This window comes from Maylandia zebra, linkage group LG7 (genome assembly GCF_041146795.1).
Source record: "Maylandia zebra isolate NMK-2024a linkage group LG7, Mzebra_GT3a, whole genome shotgun sequence".
Lineage (NCBI taxonomy): Eukaryota > Metazoa > Chordata > Actinopteri > Cichliformes > Cichlidae > Maylandia > Maylandia zebra.
The window spans coordinates 27,236,020-27,262,081 of NC_135173.1; the positions used below are offsets into that span (position 1 = coordinate 27,236,020).

The 26,062-nt window shown below is 40.5% G+C and overlaps 1 protein-coding gene across 2 annotated transcripts in view; it reads right to left on the minus strand.

Moving 5' to 3' along the window:
• The window catches only part of agbl1 (AGBL carboxypeptidase 1), an 82,077-nt gene that overhangs the window by 48,900 nt on the left and 7,115 nt on the right, over positions 1-26,062 (minus strand). For both annotated transcript variants that reach the window (XM_024803047.2, XM_024803046.2), the window contains exons 2-7: positions 22,869-22,942; positions 15,259-15,322; positions 13,281-13,427; positions 12,198-12,329; positions 11,802-11,895; positions 8,834-8,871 (exon numbers count right to left, since the gene is read on the minus strand). In XM_024803047.2, coding sequence (XP_024658815.2) covers positions 8,834-8,871; positions 11,802-11,895; positions 12,198-12,329; positions 13,281-13,427; positions 15,259-15,322; positions 22,869-22,942 — 549 coding nt within the window. The remainder of the gene's footprint in view (positions 1-8,833; positions 8,872-11,801; positions 11,896-12,197; positions 12,330-13,280; positions 13,428-15,258; positions 15,323-22,868; positions 22,943-26,062) is intronic.

Below are 26,062 nucleotides of genomic sequence, written 5' to 3' on the forward strand. Positions count from 1 at the left end.
AGGGGGAGACAGACATCTCTCGCGGAGTCCAAATAGCGCACGACTTCAGTTTTTTTTATTTCTATATGATGAATTCTGCATTATTAAGTGATAAGAATAAGTAATCTGATGTCCTGTAATCATGATGACGCTATCATTTGAGATACAATAAAAGATACAATAAATAAAATACATTTTTGTACAAAGATAAGATAAGATAAGATAAGATAGAACTTTATTAATCCCTCGGGTGGGTTCCTCTGGGAAATTCGACTTCCAAAAAAAAGCACAGCAACGACCGAAGTTACAGTTACAGAATTGTTATATATATATATATATATATATATATATAAACACCCAGCACGCCCCTGCGGGCGGTTTATCCTTCAAGCTCGGGTCCTCTACCAGAGGCCTGGGAGCTTGAGGGTCCTGCACAGTATCTTAGCTGTTCCCAGGACTGCGCTCTTCTGGACAGAGATCTCCGATGTTGTTCCCGGGATCTGCTGGAGCCACTCGCCTAGCTTGGGAGTCACCGCACCTAGTGCTCCGATTACCACGGGGACCACCGTTACCTTCACCCTCCACATCCTCTCGAGCTCTTCTCTGAGCCCTTGGTATTTCTCCAGCTTCTCGTGTTCCTTCTTCCTGATATTGCTGTCATTCGGAACTGCTACATCGATCACTACGGCCGTCTTCTTCTGTTTATCTACCACCACTATGTCCGGTTGGTTAGCCACCACCATTTTGTCCGTCTGTATCTGGAAGTCCCACAGGATCTTAGCTCGGTCATTCTCCACCACCCTTGGGGGCATCTCCCATTTTGACCTCGGGACTTCCAGGTTATACTCGGCACAGATGTTCCTGTACACTATGCCGGCCACTTGGTTATGGCGTTCCATGTATGCCTTGCCTGCTAGCATCTTGCACCCTGCTGTTATGTGCTGGATTGTCTCTGGGGCATCTTTACACAGCCTGCACCTGGGGTCTTGCCTGGTGTGATAGACCCCAGCCTCTATGGATCTTGTGCTCAGAGCTTGTTCTTGTGCTGCCATGATTAGTGCCTCTGTGCTGTCTTTCAGTCCAGCTTTGTCCAGCCACTGGTAGGATTTCTGGATATCAGCCACCTCCTCTATCTGCCGGTGGTACATACCGTGCAGGGGCCTGTCCTTCCATGATGGTTCCTCGTCTCCCTCCTCTTTCTTGGGTTTCTGCTGCCTGAGGTATTCACTGAGCACTCGGTCAGTTGGGGCCATCTTCCCAATGTATTCTTGGATGTTCGTTGTCTCATCCTGGACTGTGGTGCTGACACTCACCAGTCCCCGGCCCCCTTCCTTCCGCTTAGCATACAGCCTCAGGGTGCTGGACTTGGGGTGAAACCCTCCATGCATGGTAAGGAGCTTTCTTGTCTTTATGTCAGTGGCTTCTATCTCCTCCTTTGGCCAGCCTATTACCCCAGCAGGGTACCTGATCACGGGCAGGGCATAGGTGTTGATGGCCCGGATCTTGTTCTTACCATTCAGCTGACTCCTCAGGACTTGCCTGACCCTCTGCAGGTACTTGGTGGTTGCAGCTTTTCTAGCGGCCTCTTCATGGTTCCCATTCGCCTGCGGGATCCCCAGGTACTTGTAACTGTCCTCTATGTCTGCAATGTTGCCTTCTGGTAGTTCAATCCCCTCAGTTCTGACTACCTTCCCTCTCTTTGTTACCATCCGACTACACTTCTCCAGTCCGAACGACATTCCAATGTCATTGCTGTATAGCCTGGTAGTGTGGATCAGTGAATCGATGTCTCGTTCACTCTTGGCATACAGCTTGATGTCATCCATGTACAGGAGGTGGCTGACAACTGCTCCGTTCCGTAGTCGGTATCCGTAGCCAGTCTTGTTAATGATCTCACTGAGGGGGTTCAGGCCTATGCAGAACAGCAGTGGGGACAGAGCATCTCCTTGGTAGATCCCGCACTTGATGGTGACTTGTGCTATGGGCTTGGAGTTGGCCTCTAGTGTTGTACGCCACATCCCCATTGAGTTCCTGATGAAGGCTCTTAGGGTCCCATTGATCTTGTACAATTCTAGGCATTCCAGTATCCAGCTGTGGGGCATTGAGTCATAGGCCTTCTTGTAATCAATCCAGGCAGTGCACAGGTTGGTCAGTCTGGTCTTGCAGTCTCGGCTGACTGTTCTGTCTACCAGTAGCTGGTGTTTTGCGCCTCTGGTATTCTTGCCAATTCCTTTCTGTGTCCCGCTCATGTATTGACCCATGTGCCTGTTCATCTTAGCCGATATGATGCCTGACAGGAGCTTCCATGTAGTACTGAGGCAGGTTATTGGTCGGTAGTTGGAGGGGACCGGTCCCTTCTTGGGGTCCTTGGGGATCAGGACCGTCCGACCTTCGGTTAGCCATTCCGGGTGTCTCTCGTTAACTAGCAGCTGGTTCATTTGTGCTGCTAGACGCTCGTGGAGTGCAGTCAGCTTCTTTAGCCAGTAGGCGTGAACCATGTCGGGCCCTGGTGCTGTCCAACTCTTCATACTGGAGACCCTTTCTTGGATATCTGCCACTGTGATGGTTACTGGATCCTGTTCGGGGAGGTTGCTGTGGTCTGCCCTCAGATCCACTAGCCACTGAGCATTGCCGTTATGGGTTGCGTCCTTCTCCCATATGCTCTTCCAGTATTGCTCGGTCTCCAGCCTTGGTGGTGCTGTTCTCTTATTGTTCCCTTGCCACTGAGAGTACACCTTTGCTGGTTCTGTGGAGAACAGCTGGTTTATTCTCCTGCCTTCTATCTCTCTGGTGTACCTTCTCAAGCGGCTGGCCAAGGCTGTGAGTCTTTGCTTGGCAGTTTCTAAGGCCTCAGGTATGGACAGCTTGCTGTATTTCTTATGCACCTTCTTTGTCGCACCTTTCTGCAACTCCGTTAGTTGGCTAACCTCCCTCCGTGCTACTTTGATCTTGCCCTCTAGCCTCCTTCTCCATGGAGGGTACTGCCCCTTGTGGCTGTTCAACTTGTAGCCAAGCATCTCACTGATCACTGCTGCCGTATTGTAGATCAGCTTGTTAGTGTCTATCTGAACCGGCAGTGGACCTTCTCTGGACCTCCCGAAGTCCACAACCAGTTCCTTAGTCTTTGAGGTGTTGAGTTGCAGGTGGTTTGTGTGACTCCAAAGTATCGGTATCGGATCAGTATTGTCGATACCACCATGAATTTTACTTGGTATCGGATTGGAAAAGAAATCAGTGGTATCGCACATCATTAGTTTGAGAACCACTGGTGTAGAAAATATGGAAAACCCAACAACTCCACAAAAGTGTCTCTATCGCCCCCTGGTGTCTGGCTGCAGTATTGTTCAAAAACCCCACACCCTCGACATTAGAAGATGGAACGGGGACAAAGTAAAAGTTCTCCTGAGATAAATTTTTCCAAAAGATGGTTTCAGCAATTATTATTAGTTGTTCTCATCATGTTGAGGGGTCTCCTTTATCATAAGTTTGATTTTAATTTGTTAAATTGATGCGCAACATCATTTTTGATTGGCAGCTGCACTTACAGAGAAAATTGCATATATCGCTGTTCAGGTACTGAAGCTACAGCAAAGTAAGCCATAACTTTTAAGGAAATGTCTGTAGAGCTCTAAAAATAATTTTAGCAAAGCACAGATCTGGGGAAGGATGCAGAAAAATGTCTGCAGCTTTGACAGTTCCATGAGCCCAGTGGCCTCCATCAACCATAAATGCAAGAAGTTGGGAGCCACTAGGATTTTTCCTAGATCTGGCTATCCAAACAATCTGAGCCATCAGAGTAGAAGAGCCTTAGTCAGGGAGGTGACCAAAAACCGAATCGTCACTTTGACAGTGATCCAGCATTGCTCTATAAAAATGGTTGTCCTGCAGCACTCTGCCAATCAGGCCATGATGGTGTGGCCAGACAGAAGCCATAAGACACATAACAGCCTAGCCAAAAGGCAGCTGAAGGGTTCTCAGTTCATGAGAAACAAAATTATCTGGTCTGATGAAACAAGAATTGAAATCTTTGGCCTGAATGGCATGCATTATGTCTGCACCAGACATCAATTGTCACCTGGCCAATACCATCCCTACAGTGAAGCATCATGCTGTGCGTATGTCTCTTTTCACCAACCAGAACTGGGAGACTTGTCAGGGTCAAGGGAAATTTATGCAGGAATGTACAGAGACATCCTTGATGATAACCTGCTCCTGAGAGCTCAGACTGGGGCATAGGTTCATCTTCCAACAGGAAAATGACCCTAAACACACAACCATAACAAAGGAGTGGCTTTGGGACCATTCTGTGAATGTCTTTGAGTGACCCAGCCAGATCCCAGACTTGAGCCCAATTGAAAATCTCTGGAGAGATCTGAAAATGGCTGTGCACTAGTGTTTCCCTTCCAACCTGATGGAGGAGGAGAGGTTTTACAAAACACAAACACAAACCACACACACGTGTGTGTGTGTGTGTGTGTGTGTGTGTGTGTGTGTGTGTGTGTGTGTGTGTGTGTGTGTGTGTGTGTGTGTGTGTGTGTGTGCAGAAATGTCAAGCAAACATTTTTCTCTTTCCAATTTAGGGGTATTGTGTGTAGAATTTTGAGGTGAAAAAGGAATTTAATCCATTTTGGAATAGGACTGTAATATGACAAAATGTGCAGTTAGTGAAGCACATACATACTTGTCCTTTTCCCTAATCTAAATTGATTTATTTTGTTTTTGACACAATTTTGGAAAATTTTGTCAAAATCTGTCAATTCCATTTGGGGATTATTTTGTCTTCATGTGTATATTCTCTTGTTTACATACTTGTATACCTTTTTGTTATTTCTTTCTGAAGTTTTGTATTTCATCTTCGTAATGTTTGTCTATCAGGTTTCTTTGCTTTTCTATGGAACAGTCATCTTACTAACTTCTGTTTCCATCATATGAACATGATCCTGGTCTTTAATAGTACAGACTGATAATCCTGTGCATAATCCTATCAATTTTTACAGTAGCTTCCTCTTTTTCCTGTTACTACTTAGAATCACTTAGAAGAGCTGCTGTCATTTGAGGTTTTCTTAACTGTGACGTGAATAAGAGATATAAAAATAAAGTTCTGTTTTTTTTTGTAAAAACTGCGTTACAGTTTTTCATATCTCATGTAAAGTTAATGCTACTTCTCAGATCGGTTATGTTTACTTTAGATGACCACTAGCGCTTTTTCCTTCATAGCTTGGCAAAAGTGCATCAGTAGCTCATAACATTATGTTAGCTTCAACACACTTACCTTTTAAGGTGAATTGTCTGCAAATGTCGCCCCTGCGACACATGGTAGGGCATCTTGTATTCTTTGAGCTCAAGCATAAAATGTGTCTATATGTCTGCTGCTCTCTTTTTCCAAGGCTTTAAAAAGGCTTTCATAATTAGAGTTTCATGGGTGATGGTCCATTGGAGCTGGTTGTACAGGCTTCAAAAATTTCCATGAAACCTCCTTTTTGTGCAAGGAAATTAGTGATGAATTCTGAGCTGATTATTTTGAATATTTTTGTCTGGTTTTTCATTTGCTGAAGAACATGCATTACATTTTGCAATGCATTACTTAAAAAGAGTACTTAATTACTCATTGGAGAAAGTAACTACTTGTCACATTACTTTCATGTCATTCCGTAGTATAGTTTGAACTGCATTGTCACATAAATATTATTAATAAATCTGGGGCTAGTTGAAACGCAGCCAAAAGAAACATTAATGAATGAAACATGAATCAATTTTATTGGAATTCCACGTGAAAGACCAACACAAAGTGGTGCACACGTGAGAAGTGGAACGAAAATCCTACATGATTCCAAACATGTTTCACATATAAATAACTGAAAAGTGGGGTGTGCGTAATTATTCAGCTCCCTTTGGTCTGAGTGCAGTCAGTTGCCCATAGACATTGCCTGATGAGTGCTAATGACTAAATAGAGTGCACCTGTGTGTAATCTAATGTCAGTACAAATACAGCTGCTCTGTGATGGCCTCAGAGGTTGGTCGTGTCCAAATTCATGGGCTGCATCCTCCTGAGGACGGATTTGTAGACCGATTACGTCACAGCGACGCACCGAAGGCTGTCCAAATTCGTAGACTCCTCCGAATGCAGCCGACAAATGGGTCCTCCTTTTCTCCGAATTTGAAGGATGGGTCGGGTGTGTCCTTCGTGGCCTATCATATCCCAGAATTCGTAGCGCGGCCCAGCCAAACTCCAGTTTCCAGCAATGGCGGCCGCTACTAAGTTTTAAAATTACTCTTATTAATCGTTCTGGGTCACAAAATAAACTTTTAACATATTTTCAGGCGAGAATGTGGGTGTGTAAACTTCAAATATCTGCTCGGTTTATCAAGATATCGCATATCTGCAAAAGTGGTTCGACGTTTTCGGAGACGTCTGTTACCCACCAGCTCGATAGCTAGCCGAGAGCTCGAGGGTTACTGAAGCCGCTGAGAACGGCACAACTCCCAGCACATCATTTTCAGATCACCGCAGACTTTCGCTACTCAGGTTAAACGTGATATATAATTCACTTAGACAACCTAAAAATGTTATTGTTGGGCTTTTTTCAGTGTTTTTTTGTTTTTGTTTTTTTGTTTTTGTGAGTAAATCGGTTTGGCTGAGATTAAAGTTATTAGATTAGATTAGATAAAATAAAACTTTATTAATCCCCCTCCTCCTTGGTTTTCACACAGCTGAATAAACGTCAAACAGAAAACTGATTAAACAGAAGTGTGAGATGGTCGAGAATTTACTCCAGTGTCCTGTTATATTTTAGATAGAAAGGAGCAGACGGCTGAGTTTATTAAACTCCACCGAGATAGCGGTGACGCTAATCAGAAGGCTAGACCGTCCAATTCCACAGCCGTTTACTTCCGGCCTACCCGACCTTCTGAGGACCCGGCCCACGTAGACCGCGAAGGCTGGGTCCTCAGGAGGATGCAGCCCATGAATTTGGACACGACCGTTGTCTAAGAGAATATTGGGAGCAACAACACCATGAAGTCCAAAGAACACACCAGACAGGTCAGGGATAAAGTTATTGAGAAATTTAAAGCAGGCTTAGGCTACAAAAAGATTTCCCAAGCCTTGAACATCCCACGGAGCACTGTTCAAGCGATCATTCAGAAATGGAAGGAGTATGGCACAACTGTAAACCTACCAAGACAAGGCCGTCCAGGTAAACTCACAGGCCGAACAAGGAGAGCGCTGATCAGAAATGCAGCCAAGAGGCCCATGGTGACTCTGGACGAGCTGCAGAGATCTACAGCTCAGGTGGGAGAATCTGTCCATAGGACAACTACTAGTCGTGTACGGCACAAAGTTGGCCTTTATGGAAGAGTGGCAAGAAGAAAGCCATTGTTAACAGAAAACCATAAGAAGTCCCATTTGCAGTTTGCCACAAGCCATGTGGGGGACACAGTAAACGGATGGATGGAACCAAATACAGGGCAATCTTGGAAGAAAACCTCTTGGAGTCTGCAAAAGACTTGAGACTGGGGCGGAGGTTCACCTTCCAGCAGGACAACGACCCTAAACATAAAGCCAGGGCAACAATGGAAAGGTAGAGACATACCCTAAAAGACTGGCAGCTGTAATTGCAGCAAAAGGTGGTTCTACAAAGTATTGACTCAGGGGGCTGAATAATTACGCACACCCCACTTTTCAGTTATTTATTTGTAAAAAAAATGTTTGGAGAGGTGAGGGGAGCCACCAAACTGAAGAAGGAGTCCTAGTAGGGCTGTCTTGGCTGACACGCTTCTACAATGTTGCATAGAGATCAGGGGCAGTACCCCTGGATTGGCCGACCAGGGTGGTGGTTCCCATCTTTATGAAAGGGGTCGATGAGGTCCACCCCTTGTCAAATTTTAATCTATTTTGTCTACATTTTATTGAAAACAATTTAAATAAAACATTAAACTGTTTCTTCAATTTTAAGCTGCACTTCCAATGTTTTTTGTAATGTAATTTTGACTATAGTAGCAAAAGCTTGACAGCTGAGAGAGTAAATTCAGTCTTCACCTCCAGTTTTTAAAATGACACTGCGCAATGCACATATACTTTTATTACACCTCCAAAAGCCAACAACAACAAATTCAGATCATGTCAGTAACAGATCATATGTCAAAACTGTCGATTAGAAGATTTTAATGACAATAACTTCTGAAATGTAATAACGTTGAATTGCAGTTCTGTTCATCTGTATTTATGCATTTAAATGAACTGCTTAATGGTTCCTGGAAGTTCTGTCAATTTGTGACAATTAACCAAACATTTTAAACCCTCATTCATGGGCCTGTCTTGATCCCTCTCTGCAGACTCTGTTCTTGTGCACAGTATCATGCATTAGCTTATTCCTTCTGTAGTTATAACTTAAACACTATCTTGGAATCATGTGGAAAGCTCTTCCTCTTAGGCTCTTCCACCTTGAAGCCACAGATATGAGAGCTGTGTTCTAAACTGCCCCAATGTATAAGCCTTACATTTTTGTCAACCAGCTTAAACTCAAGTAAGCATGCAGCTCTTGTTAGTGCCCTATTTTTTATTTTGTGAAAGCAGTAGTTTATATTAGCCTGATCCCCACCTGTTAAGTTCTATAGTACATAAAAAAATGCAATATCTATTTAAATCTAGTTTCATTGCACTAAATGCCGTGTAAGGTATCTTTATGGTCCTTGAAATTAGACACAAAAATCATAAGAAAACAAAATGACCTCACAAATCAAGCATTGCCAATGTGTCCCCGGAGAAACAGTTGTGACATGATGGTAATGAAGATGGTGATGATGAAAATGGAAACATCAGCTGAGGAATGCTCAAGGTAATAAAAAAACTTACTTGTGCACAGCAGAGCAGAAAAGGCATTAATGGCTGCCCTAGGAAAAAAACAGAAAAGTGACGTCTGACTCATTTGAATCAACACCAAATTAAAATAAAAAACGAATTGCATTTGTAATTGTCAAAGTAAATCTTTATGTATGAGTGAACATGAAATTATTTGACTTCTAAAATTAGAAACATCTTGACTCAGGGTGACGCTGAAAAATTGATTCATCTTCATTATTACTTCCAGTCTGGACTACTGTAGTTCATTTTTGTCAGGATGTCCTAAAGCTCCCTGAAAAGCCTTCAGTTGATCGAAAATGCTGCAGTGAGAGTACTGACAAGGACTGGAAAGTGAGTATTTTTCTCCTGTATTGCCTTGTCTTAGCTACCTGTTAATTCCAGAACTGAATTTAATATCTTTCTTCTTACATACAAGGTCTTGAATTGTCTTTTCTTAAAGGCTTCAGAGTACCATATTGTCCCAATTGAGCACTTTGCTCTCAAACTGCTGGCTTACTGAGCCTGTGGAACCAAGTAGAGTTTGGATCTGGGAAAAAGACACTTTCTATTCTTTAAGATTAACCCGAAAACTTTTCTTTTTGATAAAGCATATAGTTAGGGCTGGATTAGTTGACCCTGAATACTGCCTTAGATATACCGGTAACTAAGATATTAAATATAACTGTGCTAATAACACAGATGTGGTTGTTTTAATATATGCATTGAAGGACATTTAGTCAAAAATGGCTCCAAGTGTTACTGGAGGTCAAGGTAATGCCATCTAGAGTAAGAATCGTGTTTGTAAAATGGTACAAGAAAGTCAATTTAATCTGAATTTAGAAACAAGGCATTAGAGTTCATCCAGGTCTGTATGTCTTTAAGACATTCATGCAGTTTAACTAATCGGTGTATGTCATCTGGCTTCATGGATCGATAAAGCTAGGTATCATCTGCATAGCAATGAGAATGCACTGTATGTTATGGCTTCTACCAATACTGCCTAATGTATTATGCCTGTATAATTTAAACAGAATTGGTCCAAAAACAGAACCCTGTGGTACTCTATAACAGTGCTTAGTGTTTGACTCTCCATTTACACGAACAAATTAGAGTTAATGATATTAGCGAGCTATGATTCAAACCACTGCAGGGCAGTAACTTTAATGGCTAACACATTTTGTAATCACTGTGTTAACATTTTGTGGTCTGTGGTGTCAAATGCTACACTGAGGTCAAGTAAGTAAGTAAAATGCATTTATAAACACTTTTTACAGGTAAAAATCACAATATACTTTACAATAAAACCAGAAATAAAATATATCATAAGAATGAACAAAAAAAAAAAACATAAAACAACAATTTACCTAAAGGTTGTCAGTATGCCTTCAGCTGTTTTTTAAATGAATCAGTGGAGTTTACAGAGTAAAGGCAGTGGAAGAAAAATCCACAACCTTGCCCAAAAAGTCATATCCCCATGAATTTTTAAACCGAGTACGTGGGTCCAGCAGGAATCTCCAACCCAGTATTACAGGAAACAGGAAAACATGTAATAGACAGGCCGGTCCACCATGTCCATTTCATGCTTTGCTGCTTTAAAACTGGAAATAGACACACATGCAGAAGTTGTATTACTGCATGCAGATGTTGCATTACAAGCAGGGGGGAGATAATATCTTTAAAGCCTAAATACACTTCTCCGTGACAGTGTACTATACCTGGACTATAACAAAATCTCAGTTTCTCTGCCCATATGGAAAAGATATATATAAATCTTATAAAGTTTGTATCTGTCTTGTGTGAAACTTGTATGAAAAGCATATAAGTGTGAAAACAGATATAAGATCCCTTGAAAAATTATATAATGAAACGTGTATGTTTTGGATACTTACTAAAACAATGTATGAAAGTAATGCGAAAGTGGCCACTTTCATGAGTAATCACATATAAGTTTTTACTATTTCTTTTCCGTATGGGTGACCACCACCCTGCCTGTCACCCAGTGAGAGCTGGGACAGGCTACTGGTCCCACTGCAACCCTTAACTGAACAGGCGATTAAGAAAATGGATGGATCAATGGGGGGCAGTTAAATATTCTCATATATGGTTAAATGTGGCTTGTAGTTTAAAGAACTATGAGTGGTCAGTAGACAGTGACACAATTTTATAAGTTTGGTTCTTGATGCCGTCACATTGTATTGAAGTTCAGACTTTAATTCGAAGGATTTAATAAAACCATTACTTGAACTATTTATCCAAATATAGCCTATCATAGTTGTCATTGGCTTTATTTATTATCGCAGTTCTCACCCAAAGGTTTCTCAAGGCAAAAAAATAGGATATTCTTCCATGTCAGCAACCTCATCTCAGTCATGCTTTTCAGTATTGAAGACAGTACTGTAGTCAGAGAGATCCCCAAACAAGCTGCAACTGAAAGCATCTACAGTTAAAGTCTAGCTGAGCGTCCCAAGGGAGTCCATGAATTCTGAACTTCAGCCAATCATGTGCTGCAAAAATGTTCATCCAGAACAATTCAAGGGTCCAGCGCACCAGGCCCAGGGTAGTGTCTCGAGTGAATGTCTGGTGAGCATCTGGTGGCCGGGCCAGAAAAGCAACATGGGTCCGTCCGCCTGTGGGCCCACCACCCGCAGGAGTCGACATAGGGCTTCAGTGTTAGTGGATCGAGAGGTCCTGGCACTCCGATCCCTAGCTTCCAAAACTGGTATTATAAACAGCTAGCTATAATTCATCAACTATTTCTATAAACCACTTGAATTAATGCTGAAAGTCTGCACTTAAATCACACCTTGATTGTTTAATTTAGAGTCCACTGCGGTACTGCAGAAAGCAAAATTACAAAAAAATTGTGTCAAAAACATTATTGGATTCTGGATGAAAAATTGTTCAAAAGCCTATGGCCCTGACTGTATCTATATGGTAAAACTGATCAGTGGAAAATGCAGAAAGCCCTTAGGATACTTACTTAATAGCATGCAGATGCTTGGTTGTGTATTGAGGAATGAGGCGGTAGATGACATCCAGTCCATGGTTTTCTCCTATGAGGTTTGCTGTAGAAACTGTCAAGACAACACAACTGACTTTAACTCTGTTACTAAGATTATCAACATATAAGTTTAAACACAGCAACAGGTAAAGCTTCTGAAATACTCTCCCCTTAAAATTAAGGTGGAGGCTTTACTTGTTAATGAAGAATTCAATAATAAAGTACTCTGGATGACAATGTATAAGGTAGGGTTTAGGATAAGGGTAAAGTTTGGATTAGAATTTAGAGAAATAGCAGCTATGATTATTTTTAGGGTAAGCCTCCAGGATATGAATTTAACTCCAAGCTGGTGACAAAAACAACTATATTGTTTACCTGATGAACAGAAGACTTGGATCACCCAGAGGCAGGCAGCAGTTCTCCTGGCATGCTGGCCATTGTGTTTCAGCAGATTCAGAGTCAGCAGCACTGCACCTGCCTCTTCTGCTTTCATACCAATACGACGGTCTACATATATATATATACATTGCAATGAATACGCATGGTGACAGTAAGTATTGTGAAAGTAAGTGATGAAAATTTTAAGAATGCAAGAAGTCAAAAACATCCAAAAATAACAGCAACCCCAATGAAAAAGTACTTAAAATAGTAGCATTCAAATATTAAAGTTATATGATTTTTTTCCATCTTTGGAAAATTACCATGAGTGTAATTGTGATTATTACTAGCAGTGATGTAGTAGCATTAATAGCTCTACATAGTTACACCAAGCAGTGATCGCTTGACATGGTGTAACATTAGCAGATGGCTAAACATATCTGCATTTCTAAATGACATATTAAGGACTAGTAATGACATGTAAATGATGAATTAAGCACTTGCTAATAATAACTAAGTGCTACCTAAATGTATTAGCAGTTTGCTTTGTATTTCCATTATAGACCTTTTGCTTTTTTTTAATATTGCAACATAGAATTAGAATAGAATAGAATTCAACTTTATTGTCATTGCACATGTCACAGTACAAGGCAACGAAATGCAGTTTGCATCCATCCAGAAGTGCTTTAGCCATGATATAAATATATTACAAAATACATATTAGCAATAATATAGGTATATAGATATATTACAGAAATGGGTCTGTTATAGGTATGAAGGTACAAAAATGGGTCTATTATGGGTATATTACAATGTACACGGTATGAAGGTATGTTATGAATATGCCTTCATACCATGTACATTGTAACATACAATGACCTTCAGTATGATTTAAATTGTTGGTCAGACAAATAAGCACAGATATATCTCTGTGAGAAGCTTTCATTATTCACACACAAACATAGCTGTCAGTGAATCAGGAACCACTGTGCTATTTTTGTAGATCATCTCACCTTTCCTAAACAAACTTTAAGAGTTAGAAAGAGTTATCACAATACATGTTGTTTTGTTCATTCCCACCTTTGTGTCCAACTTTAGCTAGCAGGTGCAGGAGTGGTATGAGTATAGTGTAGTTGGGACTGAAAGTGTGGCCATATTTAACCAGTGCAGTCAGCAGAGCCTCACTACCACCTTTCTTGATCATATAGTGGATGCGCCGATCTGTACCTGAACAGAGAGCAGAGGTTAGTGCTTGGCTGAAAGGGACTGAAATATAAATAGTGCCTTTTTTTACTATTTTGAAAAAATATAAAGGATGCTACAAGCCGCATTCAAATGGGCATTCATCAAGTACTTCTATTTATTGCAAAGGACATTACTGCTCCAAATGAAGACTTAAACCTTAGTCATCCTCAGAATACGAGGGGTGTGACAGCCACAGATATCTTCCAAGTGCCCTCACCTTCTAATTCTGAAAAATATTACTTATCTGATAATAAAATCTCTTTTTTTTCCTTCTTTTATTTATTTACCTTTTTTGCGATTCCCCTATTTTATTTGTTTTTCTATCTATGTACTCAGCTGTAACCAGTTTCCACATTTGATCCTATTATATGTCTATATATAGACACATCATTGCCTTTGTTACCTGCAGAAGTTCAGCCTCTGGCTGCTGGGCTGGGGTCTGAATACACTCAGCTTTGACATCACTTGTTGTTGATTAGCTTCTTAGCAATCTGTCTAAGAGCCACAGTTCTGTTAGCAGTATACTGCAGTTGTTTCTGTCTTGGATGTTGTTTGGATTTCACCATTGCATTTATGTCCTTTCATGCAATACAAATAAAATTAATGTCCATATTGCCACTTCTCAAAAGCTATAAACCACTCTATATTTTTTGTCTTCCCAGCATACATGTGTATGCTGTTTTCTTCCTATCCTTCCTGGTGCATATATCTGAAAAAACAAGTAACGCAAGTAACAAAATAATATTAATTTTAATGTATTTACAGAATTTAGTACAGTAACGCATTACATAACTGCATTACTAAAAATAGGATTACTGTCATCCATTCATTTGGCACATGCTACACCCAGCCCTAGATGCCAGCTGAAGTCAAATGAGCTCTGTTTTCTTCTACCTCCCAATTAAAGTGTGTGATCCTAGCTACAGTGGCCGCTGTATGACAAACAACTGTGGCTGATATTTATCTGCATAGACTTTCACTCTGAGTGTGGGTTGCGGCTCCACTATTTACCTCAGCTGTCAATATGTTGGTTGTTTGTGTTTTTTTACTCATCTAAAACTTTGTGAATCTGTGTTTTGGGTCCGTTTTGTCAATCCACACAGTCTGCTTCTGCCACACTGTGACATAAAGGTGCAGACACATATTAAAATTTGCCTCTCCAGCACAAATGCCTACGAGTTCTCCTCTCCTTTCCCCCTTGGTATACTATATTTGTAGCTGGTCTCTAGCCTCGTACATAAATTGCAATTAGTTGGAACAGTGACGTTCATCCCGGCTATTTTATTCAGGATGATGAGGCAGCACGATGACTTCAAACCATTGCCCGCTCCTGTGTATTTTCAACTCTTTACTCCCTGAAAGGCTAGTAGGAATAATGCTTGAAGAACTTTTCTGAATTGAGAGGTTTCTGTCATATTTCAGACCTGCTTCTAGGTTTCTGACTATGCAGCTACCCTTGGAAAAACCTGGAAACTTTATTAATGATCATCAAGTCGTGTTTTTATTGATATATATATAATGAGGAGTCAAAACTCATCTTAAAGGTACAGGGGAGGTCGTCAAATGTCATCTTTATGGAGGAAAAAAGTGAACGGATGAATTCTAAGTTCAAAAGATTGCATCTGCTTGTTGGAAGATGTAATTACACATGAATTTAAGTACAGTTATGAGTTCTTAGTAACTTAGTTTTTAGTATAATTAATTAGAAAAACAGACTGTGCCTTTAAAGGCTTTGTGTGTTTATTGGCATTTTCCATAGCACAACAACTTTTTACGTAAGGATGGAAACCAAATGGTGAGAAGATGATCTTACCAGCTGACAGAAGTTCATCCAAGACACTGAGGATATTTAAGGTGCTCTCCACATCCCCTACATTCTGCAGAGACAACACACACACACACACACACACACACACACACACACACACACACACACACACACACACACACACACAGAGAGAGAGAGGGAGAGAGAGAGAATATAAGACATTTAAACCCACAAAATAAAAGAATAAAAAAGTTAGAATGCATCTAACCTACTTTTTTTTTATTTAACCAGGAAGATCCCATTGAGATTAAAAACCTATTTTTGAACAGAGACCTGCCTAAGATAGGCAGCAGCAAATGTCTCACAGTTACAAAAATTACTCAATTAAACACAGGCAGCAACAACAGACATTCTAAAATAAATGAAAAATTAATTAATTAATTAAATAAATAAATAAAGATAAAATTAAATAAAAATTCTAAAATTCAGTTAAAATGACAAACAATCTTATTGAAACAGTTGCATGTTATGGAATTGGTCACAAGGATTCTTAGTTTAGATTCAAAAGCACTTAATGAAATGAATTCAGTCATTTTCCAGTCGTTCTGCAGCTCGTTATAAGCAAAGGGTGCTAAATGGACAAAAGCTCTTTTGCCAAGTTCAGTTCGGGCAAATGGAACCGAAAGCAACAAGTAACCTTGCGGACGAAGAGAATAACGATCAGCATGTTTCATTGCAAGCAGGGAACACATATAGAAAGGCAGCAATCTGAGTATTGCCTTATATATAAAACTGTATAAATGAGAGTTCCTCCGACTGGCCAAAGCAGCCCCTCCCACCTGAGAGTATAACTGTGGTGTGTCTGAAATTTACAGTTAGTGATGAACCTCAGAGAAGCATGACACACAGTATCTAAATCAGAATGTGGACTCCATATACAATCCAAACAACCCAGCTGCTACTAATGGTTGTGGTTTTTGCACTTTTTTAGTGACTGTCACTACATATTGTTATTCTTGTTTTTGTTGAATGATTTTATCACTCAACAAAGCTGATTTTTCTTGCTTGTGTTTATATGAAAGTGGAATGATTGCAATTTGTTTTGCAAATTCTCATGTTTTGTGAATCTCTTATAATTGTCTTCATGTCATCAGCTGTCAGGACTGAGGCCTGCAATCCCAAAGTTGAGCACAGTCAGCTGATTATGACCAGATGGAACACGGTGAATGTAGTAGTGTTAGGATGCCTGGGTCATCGACCCAGGGTTTTTGAGTTTATGATATTATTTATACTGTCTAGTTTTTGGTTTCTTTGAGTTCTGTCTTATGGCTTAGGTCTCTGTCTTCTTTAGTTGCCCTGTCTCCCCTATCACCTGCATCCCCTTGTCTAGTTCGCGTCTATGTGTATCTTAAGTTCCTATATCCCCGTGTTCAGTCAGTGTTTGTGTCTGCCCTGTTCCCACGTCTCTGTTCCCTTTGTAGTGCCTGCATGTGAGTCTGTGTCTTTGTTCAGTCTGTGTTATGTGTTTCCTGTTTTACTTTGAAGGTCTCCGTCTTTTCTCAGTGTGTTCAGTTTACGCTTCTTTGGTCTCGTCAGTTCTGATTTGCCCCAGCTGTGTTTCCCTCCTGTTACTCATTTCCTGATTGCTCCCTCTGTGTATTTAAGCCCTGTGTTTCTTAGTGTCTGTGTCGCGATCTACCGTTTTCTTAGCTGTGTGTTCTGTCAGTCCTCTGGTTTAAGTTTGTTTAGAGTTTTTTCAGTTATGTTATATTTTTGAGTACCAAATTAAAGCCTTTTTGAGTTCACGTCTGTCTCCGGAGTCTGCACCTTGGGTCCTATTCCTGCCTGCACACAGCCACACCTAACAATCTCCGACAACATCGAGACGGCCTACCTGGAGGAGATTAGGAACCTGGAGACCTGGTGCCAGGAGAATAACCTCCTCCTAAACGTCAGCAAGACTAAGGAGCTGATCGTGGACTTCACTACAAAGCAGGCGAGGAATTACAAACCCCTCATCATCAGTGGCACACCAGTGGAGAGAGTGGACAGTTTCCGATACCTGGGTGTCCACATCACTCAGGACCTGTCATGGTCCTGTCACATCAACACCCTGGTTAAGAAAGCCCGTCAGCGTCTCTTCTTCCTCAGAAGACTTAGACTTCCATCTGCCACTGAAGGCGCTCAAGAACTTCTACTCCTGCACCATCGAGAGCGTCCTGACGTCAAACATCTGCACCTGGTTTGGGAACAGCACCAAGCAGGATAGACGAGATCTGCAAAGGGTGGTGCGCTCGGCAGAACGCATCATTCAATCAGAGCTCCCTGACCTGCTGTCCATCTACACCAAGCGGTGCAAGTCCAAAGCTAGGAAGATTATGATGGACCTCTCCCATCCCAACAATGGACTCTTCTCACTGTTGAGGTCTGGGAAGCGCTTCCGCTCCCTTAAGGCCAAAACAGAGAGAATGAAGAGGAGCTTCTTCCCCCAGGCTATTCGGGGCCTGAACCAGGTGTAGGACTGGATTCTCCCAAACACGTCACTATAAGACTGGACTCTCACACACGTCACCGCACGCACCACCACACATTTCCTAAAATCCTATAATTCCTATAATTTATAATCCTTATCTTTATAATCTCTTCTGCTATTTGCACGTTCTTTACTGTAAATTCCTAAGTTAATTTGTAAATTTTTGTAGTAAATTGTAAATATTGTAAAACTTTTCTTCTGTCATTTAATGGTCGGGCATTGTACAGCTACAAGCATTTCACCCCCGTGTGTGTGTGTGTGTGTGTGTGTGACACAAATAAAATTTGAACAAGTAGATGTGTTTCATGGAAATTCTGCATCCTGCATTGACACGTCCTGGAACACAGTGTGAGCATAGCTTGCTTCAGGACTTTATATGCAGACAGGGCAGAAAGTGGCACTGACCTTGACATGTTACTGTGAAGAAATGTTTCTATAGCCTGTTGAAATCCTGGCTGTGAAATGTCTTCATATTAATTACACTGGCAATATTTTTAGGCTTTTCCATTTTTTCCTACTTCCTGTTAAATTCAGCTCCTTTCATGTAATGGAGCACAAACAGTTCCAGTGGATGACACCATATTTAAAAAAAACCTTTTATACACACACCTCTCTTCCCTTTATCCTTATCAGCGTTGCAGGGGAGCTGGAGCCAATCATGACGGACTCGTGGCCTTATATACATAAAATGTGTCCAATATTTCCAAACTAATGGACACTAGGATATTAGTTTATATACATGTTTCTTATGTCACATTTACTCCACATGTACATGCAGATGGATTTTCTCAGAGATTCTAATCCCACATTTTCAAAACGATCCGACTGAGCAGAGGTCTGCTGGTCTTATCAACTACCCAATCTGGCTGATTAAATTCTGCCGTTTCAACAGAAATCTTTTAAGGTGGCCAAACATCTCCCTCGTTAAAATGTGCGTTGTATGAAGAAACCTTCTCCAATGTCCAAATGAGGCCGCTGATGAATATCTGATGCCAGATATAAATAACTTAATGTGTTGCATCCAGACAGGCTGTTTAGATGGCCAGCAATCTGCCTGTTCAAATAGAAACTATAGTCTTGTTTCCGCAACAGGATCTTTCCCTAGGGACTAGGAACCATTGGAACAACCTTAGCTCATGGTCAAATTTAAGGTAAAAATATTTTGAGGTCTTGTGGGAGGCCATCTCATGTTTAATCCTCCACATTACCCTGTAAAATTCATAATCTTGAGTCTGATCTTGCCTTGCTGCTTCTGCTCATCTATTTTCCTGCAAACTCACTGATCTCATCTGGTATTCCAGTGGAACAGACTGGGCTATACAAGAAAGACTCGAGATTTTTCTTGTGTAGTAGTCGGTAAATACGTAAATTTGTGTTTCTTTACACGCCACTCGACTGGAGTTTTCTCAAATTGCATTGGTCTTTAGTTCTAGCTATTCAGTGTGAAAAGTAATAAAATAGTACAGGCTTGTGTTGAGCAAAGATTGCTACACAAAGGTAATAACATCTTAAATAGGATAGACAGGTTATGTCAACTTAACCAGTTGAAGCAACTTGCCACTTTTCACTGCAACCACATGTTCCAGTCTGAAGTGGGTGACAGCCTGAAAGCTATTTTTTAAAAAAAGGCCCTATGTTTGATGAGGGAGCTTTGTTTTTGCGCTGTCTTTACTTTTTTGTAACTTAAACCCTGCATATAAAAATGGTGCTTGTGCTGCACTCAACCTTTCTTTCTGGCTGCTGTTACAACCAAATTTCCCCTTCTGGGACAATTAAAGGATTATTCTGTTCTATTCTAACCATGATGAGGCTTCTGACAGTGGCTTCTTGGCTCAGGTCTTATAGTCCAGACATATATGAAAACGTGTGACTTTTCAGTTAACACTGAGATACATAATTTTAAATGAGCTTTAATTTTTTTTTTCACCCTCTCAGTGAAAAAAGAGCACTCACAGCAAAGTTGACCCATTACACTGATGTAGAGAACTGAATGAGCCAGTATCTCAGACTGTCTACCCATGAAATATTTCTACCCTTCTGAAGTTTCACATGTTTAGAAGGGAGGAAATTCTGTGACAGTAATTAAATATGTCTGTTCCTCAGACTGTGATTCTCATCTGACAGTTTTTAGAAACTGCCCTAACACAAAATTGAATAATCATGTCTACAGGTTTGATTCCGCAAGAGCTGCTTTAACAGGCAGTAACAAAAAATATAAATATTCCCAATAATCTGGGAACCTTTATGAGCTCATTTGCAAACAACTTGAAGTCCACAGTGCTATTATTATTATTCACAACTGGAAAACATTTAAGACAGCTGACAATTTTCCCAAAGGTGGACATCCCAGCAAATTTTCACCCAAAGGTCAGCGCATGCAATACTAAGAGAACCTGCAAAAAACTTTACAGGCCTCAATTAGCAATGATAAATGTTAACCCTGAGCAAGGAGGTTAGGAAGGGTTGCAGAAGGTAACATAGGTTTGCAAAGCTGAAACCTGAACAAACCACAAGACTTCTGAAACAATGGGCCTCATTTGCTGATAAATGCACGAGAAATTTCTTACAAAAAAAGAGTTTGCAATTAAAGTCATGTTAGATTTATGCCACGGTTTTTTTCTTACTGCTGTGCGTATATTAATAAATCACAGTCATTTTAAATCCTACATACTGCCTATAATCTGCATAAAGCCACCCCTCCCCATTTGTCTATACAAAGAAACAGGTTCATCTGGAGGTGACGATGTAAGAGAGAAGTGTGCGTCTCTAAGGCAAAACAGAAGGAGAAAGTCTGAGTAGAAAAGCTACTCAGCCAGAAAATGGACAACATTCTTAGTGTTTCTATGAGAGTGATGACCGTTTAAAATTAAGTAAATAACAAAGAAAGGCTTCACCTGATAAAAAAAAAGGAAAGCTCGATGTCATTTCCCCTAAAAGAAAGAGAACAAGTAAGTGTCCTGTTAGCCTGAGATGAGAAACTTACTGCAATTTTTTAAAAGAAAGAAAGAAAGAAAGAAAGATAAGACCATTTAAGTTAAGACGAGTGAGATTAATTAAATATATTTAAATTAAAAGGATAAAGCCTACGTCTTTACTTTTATCACTTTGTTTTCCTTACATGCCTTGTATTTTTTTGTGTAATTCTGTACATTTTGTGGCCTATGATGTTTTAGAAAACTGCTCACTTCGGTCAGCCCGGTTGTTGTTTTTAAAAGTGCTTTGTAAATTAAGTGCTATGGTACTGTTAATATTATTAGTAGTAGTAGTGGTAGTAATAGTAGTATTCATTTTAAAGATTTGTCTTTACTTTCCCAGCACAGTTAGGTCTTCATTTGGTTGTAAGTGTGAAATGGACTTCTAAATCTATTTGTAAAGTAAAATCAAATTGAGGTATGAAGGCCAATGCCTTTGGACAAACCAAACTGGAGATGCTTGGTGTTCATGGACAACACCACGTTTGGAGAAAACCAAATACGATATATCAGCACAAACACCTCATACCAGCTGTCAGCACGGTGGTGGAGGGGGGATGATTTAAGCTGGATTTACAGCCACAGGACCCAAGAACGGCGCAGTCACCGAGTCTAACATGAACTCCTCTGTGTACCAAAATATTCTAGAGTCAAAGGAGAGGCCATCGGTCAGACAGCTAAACTTTGTCTGAAACTGGCTGAAATGCTGTGTTGAGACCTTCAGAGAGCTGCGTATAAATGACTGCTTGCAAGCCTGAATGAGCGAAGCAACACTGTAAAGAAGAATGGAACAAAATTCCTCCTCAGTGATCACAGAGACTGATAAAGTCCTACAGAAAAGGATAGCTTCTGGATAATGCTGCTGAAGGTTGTTCTACAAGCTTTTGAATCATGTAGTGCGCTTCATTTTTCACATTGTCTGTCTTTGTGTCCTTTAGCAGTAACAAAAAATCGATAAGAGCTGCATGAATATGTTCAATGTAAAGCCAATATATTCCTTTCCTCGTTTGTTTTGTGCTAATAGGGGAGTGCTGAAAGAAACTTTCTCTGTAGAGGAGATATCCTATATGACCACCTTTCGTGGCTTTTGAGGTTCCTTCAGAGGAACACTTAATAAAGATCAGTCACTAAAAACTGTACTTTGAATTGTATTATTAAGTCCGATTCAGCAACTCAGGGTTCATCTGCAGTTAGAATGGTTTCTGCCAGTCCATCCACACTCAGGAAATCTGTTCATTCTCAGATGCTGGGATTAGGTTTAGACTGACTGAACTGTAAATTCAGGACTGTGGGTATGAAACACTATTTGAAAGAACTGCCCAGACTCAGTAGTCAGAATGTGTTGTCATTAAAAATGTGAGGTTAGTCCGCCACTTTTTAAAGAATGATGTTCAGCCAGTAATGCCACCTGCTGTTTCAATCTCTCCACCCCTATACCCCCCAGTATCCAACTGTAGCACCCCAGGGATGTTTTGTATCATACCATCACGGTCCCTTTCACCAATACCTTAACAAGCAGATAGATAGATAGATAGATAGATAGATAGATAGATAGATAGATAGATAGATAGATAGATAGATAGATAGATAGATAGATAGATAGATAGATAGATAGATAGATAGATAGATAGATAGATAGATAGATAGATAGATAGGTAGGTTTTCATCACTGCTCCATATGAGTGTGTTGCAGTTACGTCTTTTATTTAAAGATCCTAGTTTAATGCTGATGCAGGACCCAAGTTTATGTCCAACTTCAACTTTTTAAGGATCCAGTGTCAACCACAAACCAAATAATGTGAACATGATACAGCATATGAATGTGGATCGAGCTTGATGTATATTTGATACATGTTTGATGCAGCAATTACCCAATGCGAGCCTGCAAAATATACCACACGCAAAGTACAAAAATCATATCTTGTTAATATTCCAAACATATTCGCAAACCTCAGATATTCCTCTCAGTAAATCAGCTGAGGCAAAGCAAAACATATTTTAGTTTTTCTTTTATTTTTCTCCTTTTTTTTATATCCCTAACAGACTATTAGGGGCTCAGCATACATTAAAGCTAATATGGAAGTTAAGTAATTGTTTTGATTTGTTATTTCAGTGTTTTATACCAACACGTCACATACAGGAGCACATACCTGCAGAGTGGAAAGGAGGACCTCTAAGCCGCTGGAGGAGCTTAAGGTGGCCGTCATACTTGGTCGACCTCGTCCTGTTCCAGTCAACAGATGGACGAATCAAAAGAGTGAAGGAAAGGTGAACAAACTTTTAAACAGACAAACGACAAAATGAAACGGGATCATCAATGAGGACTTGGACAGTCTGAGAGCCGAAGTGTCTCCTCAGCAACATGCAAGCAGTACTTCAAACAAACACACACAGACACACTTATAGCATCAGTGTGCTTTTCTCTCTGCACAGGCTGTAACGATACTGTGTCTAAACACAGCGGAGTGACACTCACAGGGCCAGGGAGGGGGCACGCGTGCTGGTGTGTGTGTCATTGCTGGACATGTGTATTAGTAAAGTTAATGTCATCCTGAGAGTGTGTGTCATTTCTGCTCAGTCTGTTTTACACGATCATAAAACACATGCAAAAAACATAACAATAAACACATTCCTCCTACCATAAAATACAAGAAAAGTATTTTTATAGAAAAGTGATTATATGTGTGTGTTATTGTGTTTAAGTGCGCACACGTGACTTTGCATGTGTAATCCTACCCCTCTAGGATAAAGAGCTCCAGAAAACATTTGTGCTGTGGTGCTGAGAAGACTGCCACTATAAAAAGGCTTTGACAAGACCAGCAGGGCAGCTGCAGGGCACAGACTATATTCAGTACCACCGTACTCTAACCCAGAAAAAACACTACAGTGTATTCAATGCTGCTTATCTGACTCAGTCTTACTAACTCCCAGGATGAAAGTACTCATCTGTTGATCCATATAATAATTTATTCACCTTTAAATTTATTCTACTTACAAAAAAGTGATGCTAAACACACAATTAAATCAGAAAGGCAGCCAGTAAGAGAAAGACTGACAGATACAGAGCACTTTTCGGTTTTTGGGTTCACAATTTGGTTTTTGACAGCTCTTCTGAAAAATAAAATTCTAAGACAATGTGGAAATTAATTTACTGCTTTTAAAGGATGGCGGGTTGTAACCATTGTTTCTAGGCAACCACATCAGTTTCCAGGAGGAGCAGGCTGCAGTACCATTGGTGCAGCACTACATTTGAAGATACCAAGAACTGTGGAGAAAGAGCCGCTGACCAGAATAAACGTCTGACTGACTAATTAGGTAGCACAGCCCATAACTGCTTCACAGGTCAGAGTTGTTGTGTCCCACCCAAAAAATCCACACCTGTGCTTTCATTGGTTTCATTCTGTTGTCCTCGTCTACCCTGAAGGAATCTATATATTATGTATTACTCTGTTTCAGTCACTACTTTCTTATCTTGTTAGTGTGTGTCTGTGTGTGTGCAAACATATGTGCATTATGACTTCATGAGAAGAGTCAACATGCTTTAAAGTTCATATGGGCTGGAGAGCTGGCTTTGAGCTGGCTGGTTGAAAGTTGGGATTAAGGATGAACATTCTCAACCACTGTGCCCTTCAGCTTGTGTCATTCTGTCTCTCTGTTACTGTCTCTCACTCGTTTGCTCTCTCTCTCTCTCTCTCTCTCTCTCTCTCTCTCTCTCTCTCTATTTCACAAACACACGCACAAGCGCACACACATAGGTAATAAAAGAAAATCACATCAACAACTGAAAAATGCCATAACATTCCCATCAGGAACTCCTAATCCACAGGTGAAATCAAAGACATACTGCTCTCCCAGAGAGGATTCCCCGGGCTTGACACAGCTATATGTTGCACACCCACGCACATTTCCATTTCCACAATAATGAGGGGAGAACCCTGAGTGTTGCTCCAGCTGTCTAGTTTCACTGATGCCTTCAGACAGCAGGCTGGTACACTGATATGCACGTCTTGGCTTTCCATGTATAACTCATTTGAGCAGAGCAGCACACATAGTTGGTTTAAAATGGAGCACTGTAACAAAAAATAATTTCCCCCAGGGATCAATAAAGTATTCTGATTCTGATTCTGATTCTGATAGACGCTGCTCACAACTCACTACTGCTGTTGTAAAACCAGTGGTGTTTTTTTTTTCCATTTTCTCCCAGTAAGCCTGTTTCATGGTATTTAGAAACATTACATTTAATTTTTTATTTACTAATTTAGTTTTCAATTAAAATGATAGAAAAACATGTGTTTACTGCTGCAAGACTGCAATGGCTAGGTAAAACTTGTTCAGCAAAATGCAACAAAACACTCATGAGTATGTAGTCTATTTCATTTTCTCATTATAATCAGTGTATAAATTACTGATAACACACAGGTCAGAAACAAGAAACACTATTTGCCCACTTAATAAAATGTCATAGTAAAATTACATATTTCCAATTGAATAAAATCACTATTAAATGACAGGTGCCAAACTGATTCATTTATATAATTATTAGGGGTGGGAATTTAATACGTTAATTGTGATTAATTAATTTGAAAAAAAAAAAAAAGCATAAAAAGATCAACGCATTTAATCACACTTTGCATTCCAAGCAATGGGGAACTTTTGTCAATGCATGATTTCCTGGTATACCGATTACACTGATGCACATGGCTTCAAAAATGGAAGAATCAGAAAAAAGCGCTAGGACTGATCAGTATGGCAAGCCATTAGAGCCAAAAATCGCCACTTTTCTAACCCATTTGGTTAAGAAATGGCGTAAAAAACGCTGTTTAATTATTCAAAACGCTGAAAAACCCCGCAGTTTGTCCCGACAGAACACCATTTTTTTACGCCACAGACTGGCGCCTTGAACACCCCATCTGAGTGGCAGAAAAAACTCTGTTTTCAGAATAATTAAACGGCATTTTAATGGCTTGCCATAGATCAGAGGCGAATTTCATTGCAAAAGACTGCTCGACGGAAGCCTTGATAAAAGCGTGATTTTGTGCAAACTGTGCAAAATGGAGTTTGCATACCACCGAAGCACTTCAACCTTACAGTACCATCTAAACGCAAAACATGTTGCAGCAACACAGAAACTGTGGGTGCCGGTGTCGGCAGCCCAAACTTGATGAAATGACTGGCTTCAGGACCAAAATTAGTAAGGCTTTATTGATTTTATTAAACATCTGCATGAAGTCAGGGAAGGGATTCACGCTCTGGAGCTAGCTGAATGCATCCACTCCCAGGTTCCCATGCCCCAGCAGCAGCTGCCAGAGGTTTCCAAACCTGCTGGCCGTGCCTCGTCTTTGCC